At 49.8% G+C, this 25,017-nt stretch overlaps 1 protein-coding gene across 5 annotated transcripts in view; it reads left to right on the top strand.

The window, feature by feature from the left end:
• Kif13b (kinesin family member 13B) overlaps positions 1-25,017 on the top strand; it is a 150,538-nt gene that overhangs the window by 120,594 nt on the left and 4,927 nt on the right. For 3 of the 5 annotated variants that reach the window (XM_052732954.1, XM_052732956.1, XM_052732957.1), the window contains 5 exons: positions 814-867; positions 7,409-7,520; positions 8,587-8,720; positions 20,501-20,563; positions 23,085-23,838. In XM_052732954.1, the coding sequence (XP_052588914.1) occupies positions 814-867; positions 7,409-7,520; positions 8,587-8,720; positions 20,501-20,563; positions 23,085-23,838 (1,117 nt within the window). Of the gene's footprint in view, positions 1-813; positions 868-7,408; positions 7,521-8,586; positions 8,721-19,318; positions 19,463-20,500; positions 20,564-23,084; positions 23,839-25,017 lie in introns of those variants that run through there. The other 2 variants (XR_008217023.1, XM_052732955.1) reach the window with 2 other exon arrangements.

Here is a 25,017-nt window from a genome sequence, read left to right as displayed (position 1 = left end):
AATTTATATGCATATTGAATATGGAGATAATTATTGACAAAGAAATGTACCAGTGGCTCTTTGTCTGCTCCTTATTTTCATGAAGATGTGGGTATGAAGAGTAGGTGCACTTTGTCCTTAGCTGCTCAGCTTTGTAGGAAAGAGCAGCTGCCTCAAACCTGTAAGTGTTTGCGAGTGACAGGAAGGACAAGTTTCCCACTGGAGAGCCTGCCAGTACAGACGTGCAGGAGACATGTCTAACTACCACAGCGCCACTCTCAGAAATATAGAAATAACTAGTTCCAAGTCAGTTCCGTAAGTTATTAACATACTGGCATCTGCAGAGACTTGGTATTTGGGATACTATAATCTGAATAGTTTATTTCTTAGACAAAAGGCTTAGGCCATGGCAAGATCCAGTGGCATTAAACAGAAGGGGCGAAATGTCTTCTGTTCAGGCCCAGTGAGGTGTTACCTCAGTGTATAGCAGCCTCTAGAGCCTAGGTAAACCACCATGGGAAGTTGCTGGGAATTGCTCAGTGGTTTTCACATCTCAGAGACACTGGTCTACAGTCTTGGTCTTCAGAGCCTCTCTCTTCTCCATCTTGCTTTGTTTGCTTGCTTGTTTGGTTGAGATTATGTCTCATTTTGTCTCCCACTGAGTTGGAACCAGGCTGGCCTCAGACTCACTGTAATCCTCCTGCCTCTGCTTCCCAAAAGCTGGGATTACAGGCACAGGCAGGTGCTATTAGGCACAGGTTGATTTGATTTTCAGAGCAGGAACTTTCTAGATGTTCTCTGCTTTTGCACTAATCCTCCGTTCTCTCCGCACAGTTGTCTGGGAGCCGGCAGGAGCTCAGCCCATCCCACAGTCTGGGCAGCAACAAGGTGAGTTACACTTGGCTCCTTGCCTCTTTTATCTCCTCACACCTCTGTACCTGCTTTGTCCGAACTCTTCCTATACTATATCTGAGCTATGCTGTGTTTATTGGAAAGAGTTACACATTTGTTTCTCTGATCCTGCAGTTGAGATCCACTAACACCCTCTTATTATGAGAATTAAAAAGTTTGTCTTGCTAAAGTTTATCTTTCTGCTTGTAATATATATTCCTTTTATTTCTGAAGAAAAAACTACAAATTGGATTTCTAGTAGTGAAACTATGATATAATGATTGAGAACTTACAAGGAATAAGAAACATATTTATAATTTTTGTTATTTGTTAGAAAAAAGAAAATGTGTAAATCCCAGTAACAGTTTTCCTGAAACAGAACTCTGTTGTTTGCTTAAAAAGGTCAGTGCTCCTTGTAGCTGCCTGACCTGGGTGAACCTCACAGTTTGTTCTTGTCACTCTGAGGTGCCTGGCTAAGTGTTGGTACTGTGTGGACAGGATGACCATAGAGTAGGTCAGGAGCTTGCCTTGTCATGGTGGCAGTATGATGTGAGGGAGTTGCTTCAGAATGACTGGGGGGGGGGGGGGGGGGGCAGGGGGCAGGGGTGTGGGCAAATAAAGAGTGACTGGTTGACGGTAATCATTAAGGCCAAATGGTGTTCACAAGACTATTTCTATTCCTGTTAATTATTCTGCACTCATGTTGGATATTTTCTTTATGAAAGTGTAAGAAACAATGAAGATGAAGTTAATGACTAAGACTCATTTTAAAGACGAGGATGCTGTTACCATGCCTGAAACCGTAACAACACCCACACTTGCAGTCACACACGTGCATGTGCACACAGACAGGTGGGGATGCTCAGCTAGTGGGTGATTTACATGGACTTGGACAGACTGTGCCTTAGTACTTGCGTCAGTCCAGTGGAAGAAGCAGAGCTTTTAGAAACTTGAGTGAATACAGAACTATTAAGGGAAATACGTATAGTAGAGAAAACCCTGACTTTGTGTGTTTTGGGGCGGTGCATCTAACCCAAAGCCTCGGTTACAAGTTCCTCGTCAGCAGTGGCTGGGATTTCTGCTTTTCTGTCTTCTCTTGCTTTCCTTATCTTAAACTGGAGATAGTGACAGCCAGCAGCAGCATCTGCATCAGTGAGCAGGGCCATGCTTCCTCTGCACCACGAAAGAGGACGAAGGGACATAGATGCTGCTCTCCAGACATCCTGCAAGAGTTGCAGTGAGGTGGTGACCCCGTGGTGCACACAGGCAGGTGCAGAGCCAGAGCCTGCATTTTGGGCAGAAGTCGCTGCATGACCGAAGGCACAGGGTGAACAGTCTTGTCCACAGCAGAGTGGAGTGGAGCCAGGGAGGAGGGGCCTTGTTTGGAAATCCTGGGTCACTGTATGCTGAGGAGCAGTGGAGCAGAGGGGTGGGGGTGTCAGGCTTGGACTGGACAGTCTAACTGTGGGGTCTGTCTGAGCCCCAGCCTTCCTGTTGTTGGCTGTGGTGTGTAGAGTCTCTGGAGTGCTGTCTATAGCTGTCAGTGAGAAGGGGGAAGCTTATTTGGATCGGAAAGACTATGGAGGGAAAAGAGCTATCCTTGGGGAGGAATAGGAAGAGACAATTACACCAAGGAGATGGATTCTAGGATCCTGTCGATAGGAAGAAGTGGCTGGGGCAGGAGGGGACTAGGTGCCATTCAGGCTTTGTGACAGAGTAGATTACTGAGAAGCAGGCTGTGTGGTGGGCGGTGTGTATATGTGTGTACAGAGAAGGAGAGAGGGAGATAGATAGGTAGGTAGATAGACAGACAGACAGACAGATCATGTTGGAGCCTTCCAGACTCTTCTGAGACAGCATTTAGGATGAGGACCAGTAGGGTTGCTTGGGATGATACTGGGTGACTGCACCTTTCCCTGCTGTTTCTGCTGAGCATTGGGAGAGAGCAGACGGAGCCTCTGGCAGTCTACCTGTGTTATATTGCTTGAGTTGAAGGCACATTACGTGTTCCTGTTGCTGTCCTAGGAGCTTCCCTTTTTTGTTCTGGATTTCTTGAGGTTCCTGAATAACTAGGAGAAAATGGCACTCTTGTTTCCACCTGCTCAGATTTGGCTCATGTGATGGTTCTGTCTTGGTGATTTGGGCTCCTCAGTCTTTCCTATAGACCTCAGAGAGGTGTGGCTTCTGCCTGGGGCTTGGAACTGAGGACTGTAAACTATCTCTGTCTGTGCTGTGGCATCAGGAAACCTGGTTTCCATGGCTGCCAGTTCCACGGTGGAGACCCTTTGCATCCTCCCATGAACCTGGCTGTAATCACCCTTGAGTACCACTTTTGGCTTTGCTTTGGCCCTGGGTCAGGAGGAGAACTGCTCTGTCACAGATGGCTGTAGACAGGACAGACAGATGGCAGCAGGCAAGAGTATTCCAGCCAACATGAATGGGGGCGTGTCACAGAATAGCTCCTCAGTTTCCTGTGTTGGGCCCCCACAGGAGTATGATCTAAAGTAGAGCACTGTAAAGATTATTAACTCCCAAATATGTTTTAAGTCATACCTTCTCACTAGTGAGAAAAGAACCATACTTCCTCCAGAAGTAAGGGACAAGGTCCACCCTGCGGCCCATTAAGGACATCGTTACCGGTGTCATTATGTCTACATAAAATGGGTTATGAACATTTACAGGAGCATTCCTTAAGCTGGACAGTGTTTACTAATAGACAGAAGGTTAAAGGACCTGTCAAACTGTTACCAACAGCGGTGCTTACACACAGTGACGTGGCATGGGTACTAGGGTGAGCTCTGCGCCATCCTAACCCCAGTGCAGAGGAAACAAACTGCAGACATGTGCTGTGGGTAAGTACTACACACATGCACCGACACCTGGGCAGGAATAATCCAAACCTTCTTTTGGCCCTAGACCCTCACACAAATGGACCATCTTGATTCTCTACAAGGAAGTATTTAATGTCCAGGGAGTGGAGGAGTTGAGTCCTACAGATTTCAACCCAGACTTGGTGATGCTAAAAATGCTAGAAAATGCATTTAGAAATCATCAAGAATTATACTCATGTTAGTTATGTCTATCAGCCTTGTATGAGGTCAGCTCTGGTTTTCTCTTAATCCGTTTGTTGCTCTCAGCTCCATGCTACAGATCAACACTCTAGGTTATTCTGTAGATCGGCACAATAGGTTAGAATGTGAGGTGTGGAATCCCAGGTATCACAGGCTAACCAGAGCACTACAGTTTGTCAAAGAAGAGCATCCACCAGCCAGCTCCAGTCTCCCTTCCCATGTTTTTGGTCTCTTATCATCAGAGTAGAGAACCATCTGTGGGAGCAGCGTGGAACTATGAGAGTATCAAGAAGGTAGGGATGGAAGGGGCTGATAAGACTGACCCTGAAAAATTCAGCTAATGGAGTAGTGCTCGTGTGTGTGTGTGTGTGTGTGTGTGTGTGTGTGTGTGTGTGTGTGTGTGTGTGTGTTTGCGTGCGTGCACACCCTGCCCCTATTTACTGAATATTTCTTATTCACTGAAGCTCTTCACATAGTAAAATCAGAATTGCTTCACCAAAATTGAATTGATAAAGTAATTAATTAAAGATCTTGATTATCACTTTAGAGCCTAAAGGAAATCACTCTTGGGATGTCTTCCAATTAAAAATATGAAATGTGGCCATATTGAAGTGGTGTTTCTGTTTACAGTTAGTGGATGCTTTGCCTCTGTTCTAGAGAGATTTTTAATAGGTGTATTGAAAATGGATTCTTTATGACCACTGACCACTGGGTATCTCTCTGCAGAATTAATTTCAGCTCCTACTGGCCCCTGTACTGCAAAGCTGGCGGTGCATTGAGACCTTTTGTGCTGCAAGGACAGCTGTCAACAGCCTGTTGTCATTCCTAAGGCCGTTTTAGAGGAGACCCCTTTGTACTGAGTAGGGCAGCGTGTTGTCCTCTGAGGTGGATTTTGTTTGTGGTGCTTTTTGAGGTCCTGGCGATTGACTGTGGGACCTGATGCATGCCAGGGAAGTGCTCTGCACTGAGCCGTATTCCCAGCCCTCAGGAGTTTCTGATGAAGTTCAAGGCAGCTGGTACCTTGAGCGTACGGAGTTAACAAAGCTTCCTGGAATTGCCATCAGCTCAGCTTTGGTTCTAGAGATGCCAAGCATGAGTCACTCTTCAGCTACATTAGAGCTGCCTGGTGGCCGGAAATGACATGGCATCTCTTTATTTACTTCTTTGTCATTTTCCTCATCAGAGTCAGAGTCTTTTACAGAAAGCCAAGGAATTGTATTTGGTGGAGGAGCAGGGGCAGGCCGGAAGACCACAGGTGGACACGGAGACTGCTGGGTTGGCTGTGCCTCTGGGCCTGGGACCCATCCCAAAACCTTGAGGGGTTTTGTTTTGTTTTTTGAGTTCTGCCTCTTAGAACAAAGAGTCTCTGTGTGGGGATCCAAATGAAGCCAGGGTCATTTCTCCAGTATCTTCATGGCTGATTCTGAAGTTCACCAAAGGAGCAGAACAGCAGGAATAGAGCAGCCAGTCTTGGGAGGCGCCAGGCGGTGCCAGGTGTACATGGCTATGGCAAAAGTAGGGAGGTGCCTGCCTTTCCACCTTTAGGTCTGAGCTGTTTGAGAGAGCCCAGAAAACTCCCTTCTCTTCCCAGTCCCAAGTTCATTCCCTCTGAAGGACATTTGAGTGGTGGCTGATTCTGTTTGGTTTGTTTTTGTTCTCTTCTCCAACATTTCAGAAAAGGAGACGTAGCCAGGCAGAGTCAGCACTTGCCCTGTCCCTGGGGGGTGGAGGGGGCCACACAACCATGGGCAGCCCCGCCCTGGATATTCCATTCATCTCTGGTAAGCTGTGCAGGGGGAGGAGAGCCACATAGTGGGGGGTTTCTGTGTAGCTCTGGGTGCTGGCAGAGAAGTGGGGACTCGACCTCTTCCTTATCAGGTCTGTCCCTAGGAAGCAGAGCCTGATCTGCCAGGGTGCTGGGATCCTGGCTCTGGGCAGTGAGGTGTCTGCCCTGACTACAGGAACCTGTGTTGGGGTGCCATGGTCTCTATCTGCCACTGTCACAGGCCTGCTGTGCGTACCCTGTCTGGCTGTTGTCTGAACTTGTCAGTTATTTACACCCAGAGTCTGGGGGTGAGGCAGGAAGAGCCACTGCCGCTGCTCATCTCGGCGGTGACGTTGTGCACCGTGTGCCAGCCTCGGGGAAGTGACGCCTCCCCCAGTCGTTACTGGACAGCTGTGTCACAGCCCGGAAGCTGACTGCAGATCAGCTGCTTGGTTTCCTAAGGGACACAGTGTGGCCGTGTCAGCTGCCAGACGAGAGAGCCTAAGATATTAGACTCAGTTTCCTCTGAAATGAAGAAAGTTGTCTTCAGAACAGCATTGTATGAACTTGACAACATGAACAGAGCTTATGGTGTCTCTTCCACTGAGACCTTCTGAAGCTACTGATCTTAGTATTGAGACACCCGACCGCGACACCCCAGGGCACCTAAAACGGACAGCCTCCTGAGAAGGATAATTAGGTTAGAGTGCAAAAAATTAAAAAATAAAAAATTAACAGAAGATTAAAATCTGTAAGCCTGCGATCTATAGGTGTGCAGGCACACAGCTGGGGCTGTTTTTCTTACTGCCCTGATCATGTGCCTGGAGTCTGTTTTGTTTTCTGTTTCCTAATGAGTGCCCAGAGAGAACATCTTTTTTTTTTTTTTTTTTTTTTTTTTTTAATGCCATCAAGTGCTGAGCGAGTTCTCAGCAGTGAACACGATCCAGATCACTTAGGGCTTATTGATTTTATGATCAGTCCTTAGGTTGCTGCTAAAAGCAGATAGATTCCTAATCCATGTAGGAACCTGTGGGGCTGCCCCTTCAGTCCGTCGTGAGCCTCCGAAGACTCCCCATTTCTGCTCTGCTTCTTAGCAGTCCCCAGGATACCCTAGTTAATTTGTCATTTGTCATTTGTCGGCTTACTTGAGGTTAAAGTAATAGTAAAACTGCTATTTAACCTCAGTGAGAGAGACGTGAGTTGTTATCACAGGGCCAGAAGGAACCTGAGATCTGCTCACAGTTTGGGGCTCCATACCATGCTGCCCAGAGGCTGCTTCCCAGAACCCTGGGAAGAGGAGGCCCCACCCACTCCTGAGCTCCAGTAGTGACATAGGAATGAAGATGTCATCTCCAGCCACAGAGCCAAGGCAGAATTTAAGGGGCATTTCTTTCTAAGGAGCAGTTACGGTCCACCCTTAAGGCAGTGTTGAGGAGGTGGCAGGATGCAGTGGAGGTTGGGATGGGCTTGCTGGGAGCCACAGGTTGTAAAGTGGGGAGGAGTCTGCAGTGGAGACTCACCACAAAGGGATTAGCCCCATAAGCAAGTGGTAAGCATGAAGGAGGCTGACACAATCAGATTTCCATCCTAGAGAGAATCGCTTTAGGAATGCTAATTGTTTTTTTCTGGAACATTGTATGATTTTTTTGTAAACTTATTAGTTTGAAACAAAATGACTTATTTTTGTCCTTGTGCTTAACAGGGCCGGTGGGAAAGTCAACAGGATGTATCCCAAACGCTAGTTTCCAGCGGAATAGCTTCAGGGCCTTCAGCTCGCCCTGCTTCTCCCCAAAATAACCAGTCTCCCGATCCTGGTAAGTTTTCTTCATCTGCCAGTCACTGCCATGAAATTTAAGCATCTTTCAGAAAAAAGGTTACGTCAGGTTGTCCTGGTGGTCAGAGTGTGACCTTTGTCTTAGTATGTTGGGTGGCATTGGTTTGGAAGGGTGACTTTACCCTGCATTTCCCTGATAAATCGCCCTGTGACCCTCTTGGCTTGTTTGTTAATACTTAGGGATTTTTACATATGTGTTCCACGATGACTCAGCTTTTACTTCCTCATACGTGTTAGGTTTGGTGTCATGATTGTGTTGGCCTCACACCATGACTTGGGAAGCAGTTCTTCTCATCCCTTCTGCGTGGGTTTCTGTGCGATTGGTAATGCTTACTCCTTGGAAGTTTGACAGGATTGCCCAGTGAAGTTGTCTGAGCCTGGCATTTTCTTTGTGGAGAAGATTTTGAATTATGACTTGGGTTTCTTGAGTACTTTAGACTTTTGTATTCCTTATGAGACTGCCTTCATAAGTCCTAGTTTTCAAGGAAATTTTGATATTGTTTAGATTATTGTTTATTTCGTAAATGTCACAGTGTTATTCTAACTGTTCTTTTTAAGATTTATAGCCAGGTGTGGAGGCGCACACCTTAATCCCAGTATTGGGGAGACAGAGGGGGAGGATCTCTTGAGTCCAAGCCAGCTTGGTGTACAGTGGAATGAGACCCTGTCTCAAAAACAAACCAACCCTCAAAACACCACAAGCTAGCAAACTAAGTAAACTAAACAAACAAAATCTGGTCCTCTTTCCTCTAGAGCAGAAGGTAGTCTTGTGTTAGCTCTTGACAAGGAGTGAGGGTGGGTCGCCCTCCAACTCTGGCAGGAGCCCTGTACATTAGAGCATCTTGGCCAGGGCGGGGGGGGCGGCTTAGTTACTGCTGTTCATTGGTTGAGGCGACTGTGATCCTCTTTTTCTACTAATAATTTTAAAGATGCCTTTAGCAGTTTATACTGCTAGATTTGCTTACAAACCACACTTGGCAAATGCGAGAGCAGAAGTTACCTGTCCCCGTTTTTATTTTGTCCTGCCCTTTCTGTGTTGTTGACAGGACTGGGTGGCTTAGCAGCCTCTTACTTGAACCCCGTGAAGTCCCTGGTGCCACAGATGCCAAAGCTGCTGAAGTCGCTCTTCCCTGTCCGTGATGACAGGCGGGCCAGACACTCGTCTCCCCTCGCACACCAGGTAAGGAAGCCTCTGTGAACGTTTCCTTGGTGTGTTGCTGGCACTGTGTTGCTGTTCCGACACTGGTGGTAGAAGAACAGCCCAGTGAGGGCATTACGGCAGCTTCTAACCCTGGGAAAGCCTGTGATAATGTCTCCTCCCCTCTCTTCAGATAACAGAGCTGTTTGACCGTGTTGACACTCTCTATCCTTTCTGCTCCAAAACAAAACGCCAAGTCTGCTACTAATGTGATTTATGGTGATATCACTTAGTGCAACAATAGTCAAATGTATGAAGGTGCACTTAGTGTTGTTTGTGTTGCCAAGTCGGAAATGTAATTCTATTTTTAATTCTTGATTTCATTTTTCTTTTCAAACAATCTTGAATCATGGCTCCCCCCAAACCCCTCCTCCTCAGTGGACAATCAGTTCTTTGACTCAAAGTGGTCACCTGTCTTCCTTTCTTTTTAAAAACTCTGCCTAGCAATGGAGTTAAGTATTAGAGAAAGTGATCTAGGGTTTTCCAAACTACCAGGAAGCTGCTTATCTGCAGTGGTAAAAGGAACCCACGTGGAGATGCAGCCTCTAGTCCTGTGGGCATTAGCTCATCAGAAACTCATGAAGGAGGAAGCACAAACCGTGCAGGTACAGTTGTTGAAATGGGTCTTCTGACATCACATCAGCTCCTCCATATCTCAGATGTCCGAGGTCAGCAGCTGTGAGGCAGGCAGAGCAGCTCCTAAGGACTGTGTGGAGGAGGAGATTTCTTCACGGAGGTGGTGTTGGTGTCAATAAGCTGTTGTGTATGTGGAGAGAGCTTCCTGCCCTGAGTGACCCAAGCTTGCACATGAGCACATGGAGCAGATGGCAAAATGAAACACAGCGATTTTGAAAATGTTTAAACTGAACTGAGCTAAGCAGGTCCAGGTCACATGACAGTGATGGAGACACATCTGGGAAAGGAGGGCTCACAAGCAAAGCTGACTTTCCCAGTGGTCTGTCACTGTACACTATGCTGTTTTAAACTTGTCATTGTTTTGTAAAGTATGATTTGAGAGTCTGTCTGATCACCAAAGTAACTTCAAAAAAACTGCACGTCCCCAGAGCCCACTGGGGACGGCCACCATTTCACCTGGATTTGTAAGCAGCATGGTGAGTTTACGTCAAGTTCGGAGATCACGGTTTCTCAGCTGTTGTTCAGTGCAGGCAGTGGTCTAATGGAAGGAAATGGGAGTTCTGTTGAAGATGAGGGCCTTTTGTTAGGCTAGTTTCAGTTCTTAACAGAGCAAGTCAAAGCACTGGCCGCACATGAGCGCTCGCTCCTGCTCACACTGCACTAAGCCATGAGCTCTGGATAGGAAGGGACGAGCAGTCTGTCAGAGAGAGACAGATCCCCTCAAAGGGCAGGAGTCTGTCATGTGCAGGTGCCGAGATGGCGTCCTGGAGATTTGGAAGGTTTTCGGAGCAGTTTCTGGTCACTTGAGTGTCCTTCCGGTTTGAGCACACACGAGCAAAGATGCTGAGGCTGACCTTGCACAAATACTCCATAAATGTACGAAAATGTAAATGAACATTGGACTTAGTGACAATGCCTGGGGATACAGCGAAAACAGTAGCTGTGATTTGTGAAGACACCTCTCTGGGGAAGGTGTCTCCATATCCTCAAGGTCGAAGTCTCTGTCCTCATCTGCATAAAACTATCAGCCTTGCTGTCACTAAGAGCATGGCCCCCTTGGTGGCCTCTCAAGGCTGGGTGTCCAGCTATCTCTGTATTTATTCACCTTTAAGCAGTTTTTCCCCCTCTGGATAGCCCGCTTTATTCCATGCTTTAACTATCCATCTGAAGCAGCTGGACCTTACATAAGTCTGTGGTTTGAAACCTTCTGGAAACAAAATCAAATCTGCATTCTTACTGTGGCTCACAGCACTCTCCAGGACTGAGTGCCTTCCTTTCAGTCTGTGTGCTCCCCTCCCCGCTCTGTGCCATCCTCAGACATCCCACTACCGTTTATCTTAGGAGCACCTGGAGCACATTTCAGTCTGGGTACCTGTTTTCCTTCCAGAGCTGGCAGGCTGTTTGGTCTCTCCTGCATTGCTTTAGAGCCATGCTGTCATGGAAGCACGGCCAAGTTCACAGTAGCTTCCTCTGTGAGCCAAATAAAACCAGCAGCCCCCATCAGACACACGTCCCTTTCCTGGGAATTGCTAGGTTTCTGTTTGTTGACTGTCTCCCTTTGGAGTATAAGTCCAGGGGCAGGGCTCGCTTGCTCCAAATCCGCCTGGCAGGTCGGAGATGCAGAGTTGTCTCACTGTCTACTTGTGTGCACATGGAAATGTGGCCCTGTGTGGGCCTCTGTCATTTGTGTAGACGGCACTGTCTGTAGGTTAGAGGTGAGACAGGCACAACTGAGTGTGGACTCAGCTGTCAAGACATATTTGTGAGCCTTCTCTCCTAGGTGGATGGACATGCCTCTAAAACGAATTCCCAAAGCCCTGAGTTTTCCACTGGGATTCAGTTACTCAAAATGCACACCCCCACCTTATTTCTCAGCGCTCACTTTCCCTGCCTGTCTGCTAAAGCTCTGTGGGATGTAAATTATAATTGCAAGTGACAGTGTCAACATGAGTTTTCTCTCAGCTTGGGTCACTTGAAATATGCTGTGTGCTACTACTTGCTGGATATCACCGTAGAAGTGAGGTTTCTGTGCCGGTGGAAGAAGATCAGCCAGGGTGCCAGGCTCCTATATGCCCCTCCCTCCTCCCCTCCCTCCTCCCCTCCCTCCTCCTTCCGTTACTCCACTCTCTTGAAAATAGTGAATTCTTCCTTGTGGGTTCCCCATAAATGGGGACACATTGTTTGTAGCTTTGGCCTCTGGCTTTCTCTGTTCTGCTGGTGGAAGCCAGGACAAGAGGGGTCCCTGTTCTCGAGGGCCTACTCCAGTCTCAGCAGTTCTGGATTAGTCTGCCCTACTTCTGTGTAGTGTCTTCATCTTTGTGTTGTCTTACAGGGGTCTGCAGGGGAGTGGATGGGAGAGCAGTGTCCTGAGCCTGACAGTATGGAACTGGCTTACCTCATTTATGTGATGCGTTTGTGTGATGCGTTTGTACCAGCTACCACAGTTGTGGTCAAGGTTACTGTTGTTGTGATGAAACACCATGACCAAAAGCAAATGGGAGGGGAAGGGTTTTTTTTTGGCTTATACTTCTGCATTGTAGTTCATCACTGAAGGAAGCCAGGATAGGAACTCAAGCAGGGCAGGAACCTGGAGGCAAGAGCTGATGCAGAGGCCATGGAGGAGAGTGTTGTTTACTGGTTTGTACCACATGACTTGCTCAGCCTGCTTTCTTACAGCACTTAGGCCTACCAGCCCAGGGAAGGCATCACCCACAATGGGCTGAGCCCTCCCACATCCATCACTAAGAAAATGCCCTACATCAGTGGTTCTCAGCCCATGGGTCATGGCCTTTTGTGGGGGGTGTCAAGCAGCCTTTTCACAGGGATCACCAGAGACCATTGGAAAACACAAATATTTACATTACAATTCATAACTAGTAACATTACAGTTCTGAAGTAGCACTAAAAATAATTTTATGTTTGGGGAGGGTCACCACTAAGGAACTTTATTAAAGGGTTGGAGCATTAGGAAGGTTGAGAACCACTGCCCACAGGCTTGCCTACAGACAGGGTGAGGGAAGCGTTTTCTCAGTTGAGGCCCTCTTCTCTGATGATGCCAGCTTGTGTCAGGTTGACAGAAAAGCAGCCAGCACAACCACCGACTGGGATTAACCTACTGTGCCACTTGCCATTGGGTATTTTTGTTCTGTTTCCATCCTTGTCCGTGTAGTTCTTCTCTTTTTTAGTGTGTTAACTAATCAATACACAAAAACACTTAAATGGGGGGGGGGGCTTCAAGCTTCATTTCTAAACATTTATTTTAAAATTCTCAGGATTCTTTTTGAGTAGTTTCTTTTTTAATATTCACATTTTAGACCTTCTCTGCACACTTCTTAATTATAGGGTGTCAGCATTTAGGGCACAAAATGTTGACTGTATAAGGCCTAAGACAGAGCCTTGACGTCAAAAGAAGCCACTCTTGGGCCACCAAGCACCAGGTTAGACATTGCAGCTCCATATTAGTAGCTGCCACCCACACTTCCCCTTTATAAAGAGGACTCAGTGGCATCATGGAGCTGAAGGGACTGTATACCTGTCACCTACTTTGTGTCACCAGTCCAAGAAAATGAACTCCATGACCAATGCTGGATGACCCTGCTTGCAGCCTGGCTTCGTTATCTGTGCAGGCACCTGATGTTGGCAGCAGCTTAGCTAGGTCCAAGCACCCTGAGATTTTATTTGCTTCTAATGTCTGTACAAATGTTTCTTAAATAAGCACAGTCGATGTTGAGATGTTCAGAAGGTTACCCAAGATGAAACTCACAAAAAGCCCATCAGGGACCTGCCTCAGCCATGGGCACCAGCTCTGCAGGGTAGGAAGGAGGGACCTGCCTCAGCCATGGGCACCAGCTCTGCAGGGTAGGAAGGAGGGACCTGCCTCAGCCATGGGCACCAGCTCTGCAGGGTAGGAAGGAGGGACCTGCCTCAGCCATGGGCACCAGCTCTGCAGGGTAGGAAGGAGGGACCTGCCTCAGCCATGGGCACCGGCTCTGCAGGGTGGGAAGGGGCGACCTGTCTCAGCCATGGACACCAGCTCTGCAGGGTAGGAAGGAGGGACCTGCCTCAGCCATGGGCACCGGCTCTGCAGGGTAGGAAGGAGGGACCTGCCTCAGCCATGGGCACCAGCTCTGCAGGGTGGGAAGGAGGGACCTGCCTCAGCCATGGGCACCAGCTCTGCAGGGTAGGAAGGGGTGACCTGTCTCAGCCATGGGCACCAGCTCTGCAGGGTGGGAAGGGTGGTTCTGCTGCTGATGTTGCTGGGACTTAGAGACACAGATAGAGAGCAGCACTACTTAAGGCCTGCAGTCTGAAGAGAAGCAGAGACTCAAACCTGCATACCATGTTCAGGGACACAGGCCTTTCGTCATCAGAGCCCATCTTTCACTTCCTTTCCTGAGAGAGGAATTGAATGGCTTCCTTTGTGATGATCGCAGTTTAGTTTGGAGGCTTATCACTTCCTTTGAGACAGTTTCATCAGGGTGGGTTCTCCGGAGCCATCGACAGACAAAGCACATTGGAGCCTTTGAGACTGCTGGGGACAGCAGCACAAGGTGACATACTTCAGAGTAAATTGAAATGCTCTATGAGGAAGGATTGGGGGGCTGACTGCAGGACCCTTGTGTCAGCTCCACAGGGGCAGAACTGTGATAGGGGATGTTGCTGAAGTGCTGTCACAGGGAAATGGGGTTGAAATGAACAGAGAAGAGCGACAGCTCTGAGATTGCAGCCATAGGCAGCTGGTGCTCTCTGAAACAGAAGCCAGACTCCTGGCACTCCTGGGTTTTCCAGTAGGGATTCTGAGAAGACACTGACCCAGGTGATGGATGTCTGAGGATAGAAGAGGCCCGAGTTTCCTCACATTTCCATGGCTCCATCAGCAGGGTGCATCAGTTAGGGGGGAAATGTAGGTTTGTCATGAGTGAGTGAATACTGCCAGGAATCCTCCTCATCAATGTCCTCGGCATTTGCAGGCAGGAGTGTTCTGCCCCGCCCCCATGCAGGACATGGCACTGGTAAAAGATGTCTGGTCACGCTCCTGCTTCCAGAGAATGGGCCAGATGCTTTTGGTTCCTGGCTTTGTGGCTCAGGATCTTTTCTTTTGTGATGGAAGTTCATAGCTCCTTTTTTATAGCTTTGTAAGTTATGGGCAGTCTTCTTTGTGTGAGTGTATTCACAGAGTTGGGTTCTCATTTTCATGGAGTGCAGTTGTGGTTGTAATCAGTTCCTGTCTGAGTTCCAGAAATGCAAAGACACTGCGTGGAAAGAGGTGGCAGCTGACAAAATTGCTGTCTTTGACCTTCTGAGGCACATTTAGTAACGAATCTGGAAAATAATGAACTACAATTAATGAAACCCGCACCCGTGTTCAAGTGTGTTTCTCAGACAGCACATACAGTAATTGAAAGGACTTCCTGCTCTCTAATTAGTCAGATTGAATTAATTTGCCATGATAGCTTTCTTCATGTATCTGGAAGTCTGCGTTCCCATGAAGCTGTTGGTGCGCTTCAGAGTTTGAGACACCAAGTGGCAGCATTGATTAGTTTAGGGAACGAAAGGGTTAATGCCCGATTGCCTTCCCCCCAGCACAGGCCAGCTAGCTCCCTTCCTGCTTGCTTTCCTGTTCCTGTCCCTTTGGGTAGTGTGGCTCCAGGGAGTTTCGCTTCTACAAGTGCCAGCGTAGCCTCAGGTGCAGCGGCCACTGTCAGATAGTGCCACCTTGTGCCACCTTGTGCCACCTTGTTGTGGAAACTTAAGACCTGGGTAGGCTCAGCCCCTCCATCAGGCTTGGAGCCTGAGCTTTAGTACACAGCATGAGCTGAAGAGATTTCAGCTGAGTTCGATTAAAAATAACCAAGTAGTAGTGTTCATCGAATCACTGAATCAGAAAAGTATTTGAAGGAACCAGACAAACTCTGGAAAGAAAAGAGCCTCTTCGGCCCATATTTCCTTGTCCTGCTCATTCCTGTTTTAAAAGATGACCACGGGCAGGGGGATTGTGGGCTGCTTCAGAATAGGGACATCGAATGTCAAGTCCATGTGTTGGATTGCTCCCCCTAGCTGGGTCTGCAAGGCAGAGTCCAGAAGGAAGTGGGAAGACTATTCAAGTATGCATTAAAGCCCTCACAGGGATTGTTGTGTTTGTCAGAAATCTCGTCACCTCCTGTGACTGACACTTGGATCCTGTGATTGACAGAGCCATGTGGCAGGCAGGGTAATAGTGCCTTTGAAAAGGACCTGGAGTGATCAGTCTGCCCCCACCCCCGCCCCACATGTGGTTGCCTAGAGAACGCATGTGGTGGGATCACCGCTTTCATATGTGTACCTTGTGCTGGTGACAGAGTAATTCAAGGGCACTGTCGTGTCTGTCAGAACACCCACTTCTCCGTTTGAAATAGAGCCACCAGATGGGGAAAACACGGGCAGCATCATGGCTGACACACGTGTAAAGTGGAAGGTAGCTATGGGAACATGGACGTGGCAGACACCAGGCACTGAAGGCATCAACGCCACCATGGTTCCAGACAGCCCTCGGCCAGGCCAAAGCCTTCCCTGACATGCTTCTGCCCTGACTGTTTCCCCATCCTGCAGGCAGAGCCCCTCCCTCATGAGCATAGCCCTTAGAGGAAGATGTCCATTGCCGAGGTTCAGCTGCGGTTTGGTCTGCAGGAGTGCGTGCATGCGTGTGTGCGTGCGTGCGTGCGTCTGTGCGTGCGTCTGTAGACAGGCGCTGCTTTCACCAGAGTGTCTAAAGCTAGATGTTTCTAGTGCCCCACATTTTCCTCACGTCATCAGGAAGGTGAGATGTTGGCTTCTGATTATTTGCAGCAAAAAATAGAACTTAGAACTCTTACAAAACTAATTTCCCCTATTTGGACTTAAATCATTGATTAATATTTATTAGAATACAAGCTGAATTATATTTAGGCACCATTTTGATCAAATTCAGAGTAGTAGGCAAATGTTAGAAAAGGTTTCTAAATAAGGAAAATACATCTGAAAATTCTATATTTGATACGTTTAAAAGCAATTAATTTTTCCTTTGGCCAACCTCTTATTCCCTTTCCCTGGCCTTACGCTAAATTTTATGAGGATCTGTCTTTTCCCACTGTCTCTTTCATTCTCTGTGCTGTTTGTTAAGTAACTGATGTGTTTATTCATTCAGAAAGCACAAGGACAGCAAACTCATTGATGCCCTTCTAAGAGTAGAGGGCAAGATGTTCCTTCCGAGCTCCACAGACAGAGGCACAGGCAGGGCAGGCTCCTGGTAGGCTCCCTGCCAAGTGTGTGTGTGTGTGTGTGTGTGTGTGTGTGTGTGTGTGTGTGTGTGTGTGTGTGTGTGTGTGTGTGTGTGGCATGGGGAAGGGAGTGGGTGTTCATGAAGCCAGGATTAACACTTGGAGGGCAAGCTGTGATCTTAGAAATGACTGGTACCATTTCCCAGAAACGCTGCCAGACTGTGGTGGCTGAACAGGGGTCTGTTGGGCCTCAGCAGTGCGCAGCAGACCATACAGAGGCTCCTGTGCATCACTGATTCACTCCAGCCACAGTGCTTTCGACAGTAGGCCCTGCTCCCTGAGCCCTGGTTCTGGAGCGGGAAACCGATGATTGTATTCTCCCCTCTCATGGGACTTCTTAATATTTATGGTTGTGAAATACTTTGCAGTCGTTTTTATTAATAGTTACCAGATGTGTCAGAAGGATTAATGAACTTACGATCTGAAATGTTTGGAGCTCTTGAAATAGAGGCAGTGTCTGTGCAGGGAATATGGAAAAGAGCATTAAAATGCAAACAGTTGAGTTGGAGGGTGAAGCTACTGTGTGTGAAGAAGCAGTGGCTCACATAAGGTCCAGTGTAGTTTGTAGATGTATCTGGTACCCTTACAGTGACCGCTGAATTCATCAGGCCATTGTTAAACACGGAGGCTCAGCCCTGCCCAGCATGCCTGCATGTGTGGATGCACACAGCTTGTGGGATACTCTGTCTGCCTGTTTCCTTCCAGCCTAGGTGCTGTTTTTAACTTTTCCAGCCTCCAGACATTCATCTCCCCCTGTGCCTGAATGCCATTTCTGTGTCTTTCTCTTCTTGCCCAAGTTCAGGCCCTGGAACTTGGCTCTCTGGAACCACTGAAATGATGTCTTAATTGATCTCCTGACATCTAGTGTCTTCTCTTTCTAGTCAATCTCCTGAAGCATCCTCCTCACCGGGGCCATGTTCAGAACCAGCAGCAGCTGTTTGTAGACTCATAAGGCTCCCCCTACAGCACCGACCCTCTTCCTCTGTTGGGGCTACTCAAGACCCAGGAGTAGTTTTTTCTAGGGCGCTATGAATAGGTGGTGCCTTACACCCAGTCCCTTCTCTGCTGCCTGCCATGCTGCTCAGGCTGGCCCCGCCCGGTCACTCTGGATCTGTCAGCCGTCCCCTCTCTTCTGTGTCCCCTCTGCCTTAGAACCTTCCATTCCAGTATTCGTTCCACACACTGATATTAGTTACTTGCTTACACGACCAGATTGCCACTCCCCAGTGAGAAAATACGTGCGGACATTGAGACCTTGGATGTTTCATGTCGGAACCAGGGTTGGTCTGTTTGCACCCTCAGTTCATTCCTGCTGCTGTTTTGTTGGGGAGCCACTGGAGTTTACAGTTGAGTCATGAGAAGGAGTGTGAGCATGCTTCCATGCTCATCATCACGTCAGCAAACGTCCATGCTTGGTGGCCACCACTCCATCCTGCTAGGCTTCTACGTTCTCATGCCCTAATGGTGGCAGTTTGCACTCAAGTATTTTCAGTCAGACCCAACTGAAGAATGAAACTTGCAGTCTGAGCATGAGAAATAAACCTTGTACTGCCTTGATTAAGAAATATACCCTAGGGGCTGAAGAGATGGCCCAACGGTTAAGAGCACTGGCTGCTCTTCCAGAGGACCCGGGTTCAATTCCCAGCACCTACATGGCAGCTCACAACTGTCTGTAATTCTAGTTCCAGGGGATTTGACACCTTCACACCAACGCATATAAAATAAAGTTTAAAAAATAGAAGAAAAAATGAAATATACCCTGAAAACTTGCCTGTTTGGGGTACTTTGGATCTGTGGGGATAAGAATAGAGGCAGCATCAGGTCCCTTGGAGTGCAGGTACATACAGAGGATGGCTCCATTTTCAGGGTGTCAGCTGGCCTGAGTGTGGTCAGAGGGCTGGGTGTGGCGGGAGGTGGTGCTGGACCTAGAACATTTTTGTGGTCAAGGCATGGAGGAGGTGGTTCTTTGAACTGCACGGCGGTGGCCCGACAGGACCCCCTCCCTGTCTACTCTCTCAGCCACACGTGCTCCTAGCTCCCCTGGCTTTTACCCCTAGTTTGCAGGGTGAGTGTCTAGTCCTCTGCCTTCTCTGGTCCTTGTGTCCCTTTCTGTGTTCTCTTCAGCACCTTCTGAGCCATCCCGTCCGTCACTTTCAGTGGAGTGGGTCTATGGCGGTACTTGTTTTCCAAAAGCAGCCCCGTGACCCATGTGGCTGTGGTGTTACCCCTGCTAAAATATGTGTGTACGTTATTTGCAGTGGAGGGAAGGTGAGCAGTCATGCTTAGGCCTGAAGGCCCTGTCTAAACAGTCAAAACTGCAATCCTGAGAACCAGAACGAACTGAATGGAGGCTTGCTTAGTTCACGTTTCCGCTGCCTGAGCAACTGGCCATAATCTCTGGCTCTTCCTCCCTGGGGCCCTTTGGTAAATACTTCAACCTGTCTAGGTCAGAATGGTGATATGGGGGTCAGTGTAGAGCTGTGGCCAGCATTCATTCCCTCCAGCTGGACGGGGAAAGGGAAGCCCAGGCTGCGTCTGCTCTGCCTGGTGTCAGTCTCTAGTGTGGAGAGCAGAGGGAGGGAAGGGGACACCTGAAGCCAGAATTGGAAGAGCTGGAGGCAGAAATGGTGGGCTCCTGGTTTCTTCCAGAGACCTTCCCAGCGCTGTCTGCCTCTGTGTCCCACCACTGCTGAACTCACCGTAAGATGACCTTGGCTTCCGCTTCCTCCTTCTGACTTCACGCTCTTACCCAGATCCTCAGCTTTCCTCTAAGGCTCCTTGAATCACGTGTCTGTAAGTCAAGAAGTCTTCTGCTGCGATGTTCCCCTCCTCTGGGCTCTTCTCCCCTCCCCTGCTCTGGAGTTGGCATGTTCTCACTGCTGTGTCTGCTTGCCTTCGGCCGGGTCTGCCGTCGGTCTGCACTGCACTGGCCTGGTCTGCCGTCAGTCTGCACTGCACCGCACTGGCCAGGTCTGCTGTCGGCCTGCACCGCACTGGCCGGGTCTGCTGTCGGTCTGCACTGCACCACACTGGCCAGGTCTGCCGTCGGTCTGCACTGCACTGGCCGTGTCTGCCACACTGGCCGGGTCTGCCACACTGGCCGGGTCTGCCGTCGGCCTGCACTGCACTGGCCGGGTCTGCCGTCGGTCTGCACTGCACTGGCTGGGTCTGCCATCTGTCTGCACTGCACTGGCCGGGTCTGCCGTCGGTCTGCACTGCACTGGCCGGGTCTGCCGTCGGTCTGCACTGCACTGGCCAGGTCTGCCGTCTGTCTGCACTGCACTGGCTGGGTCTGCCGTCGGCCTGCATCGCACTGGCAGTGAGGCTTTCTGACTCTTGGCTGCCTTCTGCTTGCTCTGCTCAGGAGTCAAGTGACTTCCTCTCTCCCCAGCTCAGTAGTTCGGGATGCCCAAGGCTGCCCATATGTCCTTGTCTGCTTGGTGCTCCAGCCAGAGAAACCTCCTTCCGTCTCAGTCCTGCGACACGTTGCGTGCTCTGAGCGCTTCCTGACCACCCAGGCTCAGGTCATCTCGCAGCTCCTGCCCCCTATCCCAGTTACGTCATGTAAAGACTTGCACTCACAGTCGACCCTTGATCAGCACGTGTCCGTGATCGTAGAGAAGCATGACACCTGGGTGTTGTCCCCGGCTGGGGCGAGCTTTTACTAGGCTCCTTTCTCTTGTGGTATGGAACCCCTGTACCCACAAGCCTAACTGTAGGAGCGTGTTGGAGTTCCTGAGTGTTGTGATGGTCTCCTAGTGGCTCCTGGCAGCTTTCTGCTCTGTGCCCCTGTGCTTTGTGGGTCCCTCACTCATGCACTTGTCTCCTCAGCCCGTGCCCCGAATCTTGGTGCAGCCTACCTTCTCAGATGCCCGGGCAACAAGGACAGAGGAGGTGAGTCACCAGGTTGGGGCTGTCCCACTTGCAGAGGAGGCCCTGACACTAGCTGGGGTCCTTTCGTCCACACCCACCTTCTCCACTTTGCTTCCCACTTTGATAATTAACTACAATGTAGGTCACTGTCTTCTCCCTGCACAGGCTCCTTGTTACACTCTGCTATTTTCAACCTGCTAATCATATGATTGCTAAAGTCTTTGGTGCTTGACTGCTAATGTAGTCTGTGCTTTAATAGCTCACTGCTAGGCAGAGGGGATTTCTATAAACAGAACCATCTCCTCCTTGTGAGCGTCTGCTTAATTCTCAGTTTTACATTTCATTCTGGTTCATGATATCAGCGTGAAAAGATCAATGCTAAGCTGGGAGAAAACCATCTCTCATGATCTCCCACAGCTCAACAGCACTCATCATCTCGTGAACAGTAGACCTCCCTTGTCCCACCATGCCTCCAGTCTCTGGAGATGCCGTATCTTCACAGGAAAAGTTTATTCATTCAGACAACAGCAAACAGGGCCCGATGATTTGAAGGACAATTTCCCCTTTGGGTAGCACCCCATCTCGAAAATGCCCTTTGACTCCAGTGCCTTCCTGGTGTCCTAGCATCCCCAAGGTGTCCCCTCCCCTGGGAGCATGGTCGTATGTCGTGTGGAGGCAGTTTTGAACAGGAGCAGGACTCTCACTGGCAAGACCACTGGTGTGCCAGCTCCTGCTGTTGATCCTGTGGCCTCACAACCTTTGGATAGTCCAGAGGCAACAGTAAGTTTTCAAGTGACAGGTCAACTCCAGCCATGAGGAAGTACTTGCAGGGTGCTGGCATGGGAGCAGGCAGAGGGTGTACCGTCTTTCCTTCCACTGTCTCTGGTCTGCGCCATCACTGTACCTGGCTTGTCCCTTCCATGGGGAACGTGGGCAAGCCCTTCAGCGTCCCTGGGCCCTGCTGTAAAAGTGTTGATAGTTCCTGCAACCGGCCTCCCACCAGTGATTCAGGTGGACACTGGAGCACCTGTCACCTGAGGCTGCCTCTGCCTCTCCTTCATGCTCCTCTATGGCCGGAGCAGCCTGGATGGAACTGGGGGTGACTGAATGTCACTGGTGGGTGAGTGTGGAAAGGACCCTCTCTCACGGCCGCAGGTCATGTCCAGCTTCTCTGTGTGTTCCACCCCCCTGCACCCAGCAATTGCTAACTAGAGTAGGAAAGAATAAATAAAGCATGTCCAAGTTGTAGAAGAAAAATGATTGAAGGATTGCCTAATCTTTCAGCATATTTATGGCGATGACAGTTATTGATCTGCTAGATTGAGTAAGTTTTCAGTGAGAGCCCCATCACAAAAATGGGCTGTTAATCTCAAGAGGTGCTGTTCACTCCCTCCCCAGAAAGTGTTCCTTGTGGGCAACGAAGGCTTCTGGAAGCAGGAATATAAATGACAATTCACGGGAAAATGCGTGATTTATCAAACTGCTGAGTTAAGCCAAGAAACTGGAAGAGACTTATAGATCTTAGCTGCTTCCCAGTTCAAATAAATCCTGTGATTCAAATGGAAAGTGACCATTCCTGTACATAAATATTGAGCTGCAGCTTTCCTGTTCTGCACAGCCCTCCACCTTGTTCCCATCCCATCCCTTCCCTGGCACTGTGGGGGCAGAACTGGGAGACAGTGCTCGACTCCCTCATGCAGCTTCAGCTATCTGAAAGAACATCTGAGCTCACTTCCCAAACACTGGGACTAGTGGGTACCCTGCCATCACTGGACATGCCAGCTCTGTGTCTGTGTCTTCTGTCTGGTAACTCAGTGATGTGAAAGGCCATTGCCACTGGCTCTGTCCTTGCTTAGTGACAACTCCTGGCCCATGTCCCAGGATTAGAGGCCCTCAGCCCTGACATGACACCAGCAGCCAGAAAAGTAAGCTCCTAGAGAAAGAGCCATGGCTCCAGGAAGCCTGGGTCTCCTCCTTGACCTTGACTTCCAGCCTGAGTCCCCCACAGAGCACTGTCTGGGGTCAGGGCCTCCTGGTGCCTGCGCTGTAAAGCACTTTCAGACCCTCTGAAGGTGAGGTCACCCTTTGGATCTGGCCAGAGAAAAGTGCTCTCTGCCCTCTTCAGTGCGGGTTTCAGTCTCCCTGTGAGACAGCTTCCCCGAGACCAGGGGAGCTGGGATGGGCACAGTGAGGCTAGTGTGTACTGCTTCATGCTGCCTGGAGCAAGGGGCCTTGCCTCGTGTCCTCCCGGCCTGTCCCCAGTGCAGGAGGAGCATCTCTGGAAGATGAGCTGCAGATACAGAGGGCTGGTGCTGCTCAGCCACTCCTGAACACAGGTACAGCCAGTGCTCACCTGGCATTGGCTACAGGGCTAAGGCAAGCTCTGGCCATGTTTGCTCCAGGTGTGTTCCTCAGCCAGGAGCGGCTCCTTCCCAGGCTTCAGCATGGAGCCGGTGGAGCCGGTGGAGCCAGCCCCACGGGCTTTGATTGGGTGGGAAGGCCTTTTCTAACTCTCCTCGGTATACCTTCTGCCCTTCTGCAGGTTCACCGAGGCAGCCCTGTGCCCAGTGGGGCTTTGGAGTCCATGGTGCCGACGGTGGGCCCCGCAGTAAAGATCTGTGACAAACCTGTCAAAGTGGCTTCCTCTCCATCTACCGTGGTGGTTACTCACGCCCCAGAAGGGCAGGATGGACCCCCCAGCCCCTTGAGCGAAGCTTCCAGTGGCTACTTCTCCCACAGCGTCTCCACTGCCACCTTATCAGAGACGTTCACTCTAGGCCTGGACACCTCAGGCCCCGGCAACCAGACACCTGGGTCCCCCTCTGCCCCGAGTCAGGTCACCCCAGAGCCTGAGCTGGCTTTCCTCTCCTGTACACAGAGCCATCCACCTGCCCCGGAGGAGCCCCAGGCACTGCCTGCCACACCTAGTCAAAGCACAGAGCTGGAGGTTCCCAGACCACCTCTTCTTTCTGAACCCACATCTGCAGTACCCACATCCCCATTCCGAATCCGGAAAGTGCGGACCTCAGAGCTTAAGTCCTTCACAGGCATGCTGGGGGGTGTCTCCTCTGGCGCTGAGGAGGACCCACTGGCTTCAGAAGAGCTCAGCAATGCTACAGTTCATGGGAGGCTGGAAGTGACATCCGACTCTGAGGAGGCCGGCGAAGTCCCTGAGTGGCTCAGAGAGGGAGAGTATGTTGTTGTGGGCACCAACAAGACGGGTATTGTGAGGTTCATTGGACCCACTGATTTCCAGGAGGGAACATGGATTGGTGTGGAGCTGGACCTGCCTTCAGGTGAGTGGGCTGTGGGTGCCCCTGATGAACACAACCCTGCTGAATGTGGACTGGCCGAAAGGGAAGGTGGGATGTGCTCAGTGAGCCTCCTGACCCTTCATAAACCAGATGCTAGCATCTAAAGTCTCAGAATCCATCCGAGAGCCAAGGTAGTCACTGCAAACTGCTGTGAACTTGGTAATAATTTTACCGGAATGACTGGGCCCAGTGACCCTCTTGTGTAGCCTCGCCAGTGCCTGGGACTACAGCCGGTGGCCACCACACACTGTGTGCTTTGTAAATTGGTAGCAGCAGCAGCAGCACCTCAGGCTGCATTCAGTGCTCTTGAGACTCCAGGGCACTGGGCCCTGAGGGTGGTGGCTTGAGGTGAGGAGAGGTGGTATTGTTGCAGGCTCTGGGGTCTCAGATCAGAAAGCAGGGGAGGCCCTAAAGAACCACTGTGCAGGTTTCTCCCCAGACATTTGCCTTTGCTGCTTTATCCTATAGGAGTAGGCTCCTGGGGGCCCAGCACTCTGGCCTCTCAGGCTCTTTGATCCCTGGTTCCAGGCGTTTTATTGGGTACTCATTTCCAACCTGGGCCACGCAGAGCATACGGTTCGGTGGTTTTGAGTGTACTTACTGAGCTGCCTACTGTCACTGGACTCCATTGTTACACACTTGTCACCTCACAGGGACGTCTCATGGCCACTGATAGCTGTGCCCTGCCCAGCCCTGAGCTACAGTTCATCTGCTTTGCGCCCCCAAGTTTATGGAGGACACTCAGCCAGAGCTAGCAGCTTGTTGCCAGGGTGGACTCTCCCCTTTAGGAGGGCGCCCTCGGAGCCCAGCACGAGGCCCCTGTGTCTCTCAGTCAGCCTGGGACCTCACAGGCTCATTCATCCCTGGCTACAGGCACAGGCCAAAATGGCGCCCTCGTCCTGAGCCGAGTGCTTCCTGTGAAGTCACTATCTTTAAAAATAATCTGACAGAGTGCCTTGATTGGAAGTGGTTCAAGATGTTAGCTGCAGCACAGGCTGGAAAAAAATTTTTAGATCTGCTTTTCGCAAAGTGCAAAGGGAGATTCAGGAAGAATTCTGTGTCTGCAGTTGAACTCGAGAATTAAAGAGAATTAGCAAGTAATTTAATTCACCAGCAGGAACGAAGCACGTGCTTTTGTTCACATCGCTGTGCTGGGTTCAA

Source organism: Peromyscus californicus, unplaced genomic scaffold, assembly GCF_007827085.1.
Source record: "Peromyscus californicus insignis strain IS unplaced genomic scaffold, ASM782708v3 Scaffold_12__1_contigs__length_115047231, whole genome shotgun sequence".
In the NCBI taxonomy this organism is placed as follows: domain Eukaryota; kingdom Metazoa; phylum Chordata; class Mammalia; order Rodentia; family Cricetidae; genus Peromyscus; species Peromyscus californicus.
This window is presented reverse-complemented; position numbering and strand designations above follow the sequence as displayed.